We start from the raw sequence: 7,393 nt of genomic DNA, 5'->3' as shown, positions 1-7,393 counted from the left end.
TACCACTGTGAAACACTGAAAAAACAAAACAACAACAACAAAACATCAGATCCACAGAGACTTCCCCACTGGAGTTCAATCCCACAAGATCTTTACAGCCTAAAGTATGCTTCAGCTGTGCTACTGCAATATCCCTGTGAACGAGCTCTACTGTGGTCTTGCTCCCTAATCTGTACCCACCATTCAACTCTATTGAGTTTAACAGAGATTACTTCCAGCACTAAAATAACAGATTCCTTTGCAACATTAGTCAGCGCAGTCAAATTTGTTATAATCAATGAAATAACAAGCTTTATCATCTCAAACCTTACCTTGGTCAGGCAGCCTGCTCTGAGCATATCTGGAATAGCCCCAAAGCTGCAGAATGAATGCCCAGGCAGACAGCTCTGCCCTGAGCTGCTACAGATCTAATGGCTGTGCTGAACAGTGCATCTTCAGGAGCTGGAGGTCTCTCAAGGCTCCACGTTTCTGGCACAATACCAGAGCACACACAGGTGGTTGCCCCCTGAACAGCCTCACATCTCCAAGGAAAGATCCACAAGTAGCCTTTGCTATGCTAGTGCTCTCACCCTTCAGCGCACTCTGCGCCATTTGTGTTTTGTAACCACAGATGCATATTCTTGGAGAGTTCCAATATACAAACCAACTAGTTATCATCTGTAACTAGTTAGCTGAGAATCTGTACGTTGATCATAATAGCAAGATCACACTTTAATAACTAATACTAATGCTTAAAGTGACATCAGATTTGAAAGCAGTTTACAGATTTTGGTACAAATAGAATCAGTGACACTAATCACTGTATTTTGTGGCATCAACACATCATTTTCCTGTAACAAAGGAGCCTACTCTACTCATTTTAATAGTTCATACAACCTCCAGGGACAGGCACATCAAAACGAGACAGCTGGGGATTGATGATATTTCACCTGTGCAGTTTGTGTTACATTGCCAAGCACACGCATGAACAAAGCAGAAGTCGCTAGCTAGGGAGGAGGCTGCCAGGCTGGGCAACTGCACGTGTAACGCAGCAGTAAAAGAAAAGAACGAACCACCCTTTTCACAGCTTTACACTGGGCTGCCTCCAGGAGCCCATAGCAGCTGGCACATCTCAGCACCTCTCCCAGTAAGCTGGGGCAGAAAATTCCTTCTTGCACAAAGGAGCAAATTTGTGGTAATGTCACACTGTGCTGCAGTGCTTCGCCACAGACCAACCCCAGGTGAGGTGAAAGCCTGAGTCATCGCTGTCCTTTTGTGCTCCTCGATCTCTCCTCATTTCTTCATGTTCACGCTGGGTAGGAGGAGAAATAAACCACGTGGCCTGGAATAAGTCTTACGGTGTGATGGTCTATTTTGAGACATCAGTAACCATGAGGGTCAGGCCTCACTTCACTGGTAAAGAACTGGCTGGAGGAGAATCCATTCACCACCACTACCAAGAGTGTGGTGGTGAATGGATTTAAATCCAGCTGGCGAATGATTGCAAGTGGTGTTCCCCAGGGGGTGGTACTTCCCCGAGCAAGATCTCAACTCATGTCCTCGATGGCAGCAGCAGCCATCTCACACAGCTGGACCTTACACAGGGCCACAGCGTGATGGACCAGGGAGCAGGGCCATCAGCAGCGCAAGGCATTAGGGGGCAAGGCCAACCCATTATGAGGTAATGGGGGTGGGGCCACCTGCACTGTGATGTGAGTGGGTGGGGTGGGGTCTGGCAGTGGCTGTAACAGGCTGCCTGGAGACCTAGGGGCTTAGTGGGGGTTTCTCTGGCTCCTAGAAGCTGCTTGGTTGTCTTGCAGGATGTTTGGCTTGCAGGTGGACTGTAGCTCGCTGCTGGAGCCCCTGGTCTTCATCAAGGTCCTCGAGTGGGTGAGTGGGGCAGGGAAGGTCCTGAGGTTGTCAGTTTGTCCTCCTGCTCAGAGCGTGGCTCTCTGGGCTGTGGCTGGGCAGGCCTCAGCAGGAGCGTGTAGGCAGGCAGCCTGTGTGCGCTGCGCTGCTAGCGGTGGCTGCTCTGCACAGAGCTGCTCCTCAGGTCCCACCTAGGAGGAAAGAAAGCACTTCTGCAGATAAATATCATGATCTACTAATTACAGCTGTTACAGCAACTTGGGCTGCTGGCTGTTAGTATCTTAGCTCCTGCTTGTAGGAGCTTTGGGGTTTCTCTACTTAACGTAGGGAAAGCTAGAGCTATTTAGAGGTACAGCTTCTTGTTACCACACGGCACAATTGTGGGTGTCTGAGACTCCTAAAAATGCTCATTAGTTACATGAGAGGCTGTGTTGGGTTTCCATGAGAGCATTCAAATCAAAATGGTACTTTCTCAGTAGAGCTGAGTGGAATGTGAACAAGAATCTTTGAAACTGACTTGTTTAGGGTTTTTCCCCAGTTATTTCTATAGAAACAGTGTGCTGGTTCCTTCTTGCTTTTGCTTTAATGCTTTTTCATTAACATATTATTTTTTTGCCTAGTTCTTGGTTTTTATTAGCTGCTTCTCCTAAAAGGCTGGGATGATTTCTTTGGAGATCTACTGGTGCATGCTAATGTCTTGTTTCAATTTCTAGATTTTCTCCATCTTTGTCTCTTCAACATGTGGAGGCTTTCGTGGTGAAACTACCCTTTTGGTTTCCTGCAAGGGTGTGGTGAACAAAACAGTTACAGCTGCGTTTGCTTATCCATTCAGGTGAGGTTAATCTGTCCAGCTGTTACTCATACACTGATTTTTTTTTCCTTTGTGAACAGCTTATATATACCAATCAATATTGTAAACACCTTGACTTGATCTGTGGTAGTTGAGGGGGAAGGAAGTGGATAATAGTTATGTTTGAAAGCAGTGTGATTGTCAGTGCCTTATGGAGGCAAGTAGGTAGAGGTGATAATTGGCTGTGTTACTGTTTTGTGTTACTTTCTCCTAAACTATATTCCACCAGTATGGAAAAGCTATGGAAGGTGATTAATTAGCAGCACGAATCAAGTAGTCATAGAGGTATTTTCCAACCTTAATAAGTCCCCTAGTCCAGTCTCTTTCTTCATCAATTTGTAGTTGATCTGGGGACCCAGGTAAGACTCTTCTTTAGATGCGCTGTTGTCATAATAATCTTTTCCATTCTGTCTTCCTATAAAGACATTAACTTCTTATTTTATTTCACTGTAATTTTTGTGAAGGTGTTCAGTACATGGCTAAAGACTGCGATAATTGCAGTGTTGTAAATGCAGGCTGCTTTCCTGGAGCATGAGGGAAAAGGCTTATTCTTTCTTTGTACTTCTGCACAGCTGTAAGAAGTGCATGTGTTACTTGCATGCCCAATAAGCAGTACCAATAGATTCAGATGCTAGCATATAAAGACCACTACAGAAGTACAGAACTTAGTCACAAACCTCATCTTTGTAAAAGCACTTGGAGGAGAAGGTAGGAATCTGAAATGCTTTTGTGGTGGTCGTTGAGTGGTTACTACTGGTTGTGAACTTTATTGAGCTTCCTTTGCTTAAAATCCAGTGCTTGTACTTGCTTGCAGATGTGCAGTTGTTTCATTTTAAGTCTTTCCTCTCACTGTCCCTCCACCTTCAAGTGCTAGCTTCCAAAATCTTAGAATCACCAAGGTTGGGAAAGACCTACAAGATCACCCAGTCCAGCTATCATCCCCTTAACCAGCAATAGCTCTCTCTGAATTCTCTCTGAACCATGTCCTTCAACAGTGTCTGGATGTTCCCTGAACACCTCCAAGGTTGGTGACTCCACGTCCCTGGGCAGCCCATTCCACTGCCTGACCGCTCTTGGAGAAGTAGTGTTTCCTGGAAATATCTGCTTCCCAAGTGAGGCTGCTTGCTGCTTTCTTCAATTAGTCTAAATGCAAGATCAAGATTCTTTAAAGCTACCGTTGTATATATCAGTGTAGGATAGGGAACAATCTTCAGAGATCTGTTACCTGTGCTGTATAACTGGTATGTTATTCAAGCAGTTTTTCTTACAAATTTAAACAGCTAGGATGCTGAAGGGAGCACTGGTGTTGTGAAGCATGACTGTGTGAAATTTTCTCTGCGTAGGAGACTATAACTACATAAAAGATCATCTTTTCCAGGCTGAATGCTGTTCAATTTAGTGCACCAGATTCCAGTCGCTGTGGTGGGACTTGGCCTGACATCTACCTTGTGGGCAACTTCTCCTCTTCTGCACAGTTCTTTGTAATGCTTTCAGTAGTGGCTTTCCTCTACTGCGTTGCTGCCCTGGTAGTATATATTGGATATAAGCATGCGTATCAGCACAATAGCAAGCTTCCACTAACTGTAAGTAATACTAAGCATTTCCATGTTGTATCTGTTTTAGGAGTACAAAAAGATGATAAATACTGCTAACACAAGCTACGCTGAATTAATGTAGGAATACTCACTAGTTCCAAAAGTTAGGTGGAGTGTGAACCACATCTTGGATGGCTTGAGCAGAAGGAGGAAGGAACCCAGAGCCCTTGATCCATGGCATCTTGTTCTATAGATTAAATGAAGCTAAGACTAGAATGAAATTTCTTCTCAAGTGAACAGTGTCTTCACCAGAACCTATCTTCTTTCTTATGTGTTTGAATACATAGTTACTCTGTGAGGGAGCTTCACTCCTGTTAGCCACTGGGAATTCCCCCATTGTAGAGCACCTGCAGTGTGGATGTGATGAACAGAGGGAAACTGCTACCTTGTGCATTGTGATCACCTTAAATAGCAAAGCCCTGCCCCTCAGGATGTTTCTGGGCATGGTCTGGAGTGTCTCAGGCCTAGTGATCTTTTAAGCCTAACTTTGGGGTATCAGCAGTCCAGACTTGAGATTTCCTGCCACCCGATTTTGTGAAACGTCAGTTTTTAATAAGTTCCAGCCATCTGATATAGGAACACATTTCTTTTCAAGGATAAAATTGTTGCTCGATAGATGCAGAAGGCATATATGGTTTAATAGCTGGTATATAACTGTATAACCCATGTTGACTTGTATTTAGAGATTAACAGTAATTACACTTCCATAGTGCTGGTATGGTTATTTTGATGTAGCTGATAACAGTCTTTGCCTTGTTCTCTAGTGCACTTTCAATTTATTTTAAACCTTTTAATGAGTACTTCTCTTTTGTAGGACTTGGCTGTAACTATTGTAACAACCTTTCTGTGGCTGGTCAGTACTTCTGGTTGGGCAAAGGCACTTGCTGATATCAAAATAGCGACAGGGGCCAGCATTATTACACTAATCGACTTTTGCAAAGCCCCAGGAACAACTTGTCATTTTGGTTCTGTGACCAGCATGAGAACTCTGAACGTCTCTGTGGTATGTATATCTTATCTCATATGGTGTTCAATGAACGTTATAAATGCCAGTGGTACCTGAGAAGCCTATTCTCATTGCATGTTCTGATTTAATTTAAGATTGCTTTGTGGGGATATTGGTTACACCATGATACAATGTTGATATCTTTAAAAGGAAGCTTCCTCAGAGAACTAGATAGAGATGACTTGAGGGATGCATCGTCAGAGTTTTAAGATACAATGGTTCCCAGGCACATTTAAGTTTCCATGCTATTTCTGTCCCTAACCCATAGCACCTTAAGTGTTACTCAGTCACCCAAATAAGTGAGGAGGAAGCACTGTGCTTCCTGCTCTGCCTCCTGGTGCTAGATCTCCCTTTTTTTAATTAACTGTCTGAATTTTTGCGCATAAGGAATTCCTTATAAGATGGTTGGTATGGAGTGCTCATGTGCATCGAACTCATCCTTGTAGCAAGGCAGATCTGTCTCACTGTAAGGTCCTTGTAGCGAAACCTGCTTTTTGAACCCCAGTGTTACTTATTGTCCCAGTATAATAGCTGTGTGCTCTGCATGTGCAGAGGGACTGAAAAGAACTCATATTTCCATATGAAAGACAGAACAGGTCAGCTATATGATTTCCAGGGAAGTCTGTTTAAAATGGTTCCTAATGTTCTAGAGCATACGCAGGTTTCCAAGTCAAGGAGATGACAGAGCTGTTGCTGTCTTGTTTTGAAGTCCTTTTCTGTGTTCTTCACGTGTCTGTATTGTTGGGGTGGTTTCTGTTGTTTCTTAACCTAAGCTCACTTTTTTCTTCACCTACAGATATTTGGTTTTCTTAATATGATTTTGTGGGGAGCAAATATCTGGTTTGTGTACAAGGACACCAACTTGCACGGCCGATCGAGCAGAGGTTTGCAAGTTTCAGGAACGTGTTCAGCACAAAGAATATAAGAACAAGATCATACTTTGAAGTGCTTGTACTTCTACGTCAGACTGCCAAGAGCACAGCGCCATTAGGATTTACTTCAATAATAACTGATGGTACAGACTTCTGTTCCATACAAAGTATTACCTTGACATAGTCTTCAATCTTTCAACGGAATTATCTTGAAATATACTATGCCTTAACAAAAAGGCTGTGTGACTTTGTACGATCTTTTTAGGAGAAAATGCTGACATCCTCTAAATGCTGACACTCTTGGGGGGCTCCAATGTTAACCTCATAGGAGGGATGAGGAAGGAGCAACTGTGTTTGGGTTATAGCTGCAGCCTATTTAGTGTGAACAAGCCTTTACTGAAAAATGAAATGCAAATACAACTAGGGCATGTGAAGTTCCAATGGAAAGGTACCAAGAGGGGACGATCCGCTCTCCAAGGTAAGATATAGGCTGTATTCCTGTCTTGGGTTAACACTTCAGCTTGTACAGGGGCATGCCCTGGCCGCCTGTACCAAACTCTTTGACCCGATGTCTGTGGCTGTGCGACTATATCAGGCACCAAAGGGGGTGTCCTGATCTCCCGCAGAGACATGATAGGGGTCATGGAGTGTTAACCATTATTTCAACAGGCCATGTACCAATTACCGGAGGGGCTACCGAACCCACCACCTCCAATAATCTCCCCCAAGGTGCAAGTAGGCCGCACCTTCGTGGTCCTACCTGCACCTTCCAGGGCCATTTTATTTTATTGGTACCTGGTTTTAGGTCCTCAGGGGCAGGGAGCAGAAGATTGTTCACCTCATTATCGGTGCCTGTAGTTTGGATCCTAAGTGGGGAGGCCCATGTTGTCTGTAACATTTTCAAGGCACTAGGTCTGCTGTCTCTAGGTCTTTCATTCAGGTCCCGCAGGGTGTCGTGGAGTCTCTTTGTCCACCCCTGCAGGGACTGAGAGTCTGTCTTCAGGGCAGCCTTGAGAGTACCATTGTAACGTTCGATAAGGCCTGCCTCCGTTGGATTGTATGGCGGAATGGATTATAGGTGGAATTGCCACTCTATTATTTTATAGTGTTTTATCTTTATAGTAAGATACCCATAGCTCCCAAAGCTCTTATGCTGGAACTGTGAAGAAAGAGAACAGCATGTCTGTTAAAATGGCCACATAAACACATTTCTTAACTCCTG

General features: G+C 44.0%; 1 protein-coding gene across 1 annotated transcript; it reads left to right on the top strand.

The window, feature by feature from the left end:
• The first annotated feature begins 1,766 nt into the window (after window positions 1-1,766).
• Window positions 1,767-6,224, top strand: LOC136051899 (synaptophysin-like protein 1). The gene is made up of 5 exons (XM_065741573.1): window positions 1,767-1,869; window positions 2,562-2,680; window positions 4,077-4,281; window positions 5,108-5,296; window positions 6,096-6,224. The coding sequence occupies exons 1-5, from the start codon at window positions 1,801-1,803 to the stop codon at window positions 6,222-6,224; spliced, it is 711 nt and encodes a 236-aa protein (XP_065597645.1). The 5' UTR covers window positions 1,767-1,800.
• Window positions 6,225-7,393: the final 1,169 nt, after the last annotated feature.

Source organism: Cyrtonyx montezumae, unplaced genomic scaffold, assembly GCF_038088225.1.
Source record: "Cyrtonyx montezumae isolate F1298 unplaced genomic scaffold, pur_monq_1.0 scaffold_3, whole genome shotgun sequence".
NCBI classification, from domain to species: domain Eukaryota; kingdom Metazoa; phylum Chordata; class Aves; order Galliformes; family Odontophoridae; genus Cyrtonyx; species Cyrtonyx montezumae.
The sequence above is the reverse complement of the archived record's forward strand: the minus strand, read 5'-3'. Positions and strand labels throughout refer to the sequence as shown.

Excerpts from the sequence above, each read along its gene's own strand:
- LOC136051899 (XM_065741573.1), top strand. The coding sequence starts at position 1,801 with ATGTTTGGCTTGCAGGTGGACTGTAGCTCGCTGCTGGAGCCCCTGGTC. Across the intron at positions 1,870-2,561 it reads TCATCAAGGTCCTCGAGTGG|ATTTTCTCCATCTTTGTCTC; the intron begins GTGAGTGGGGCA and ends TTCAATTTCTAG. Across the intron at positions 4,282-5,107 it reads ATAGCAAGCTTCCACTAACT|GACTTGGCTGTAACTATTGT; the intron begins GTAAGTAATACT and ends TCTCTTTTGTAG.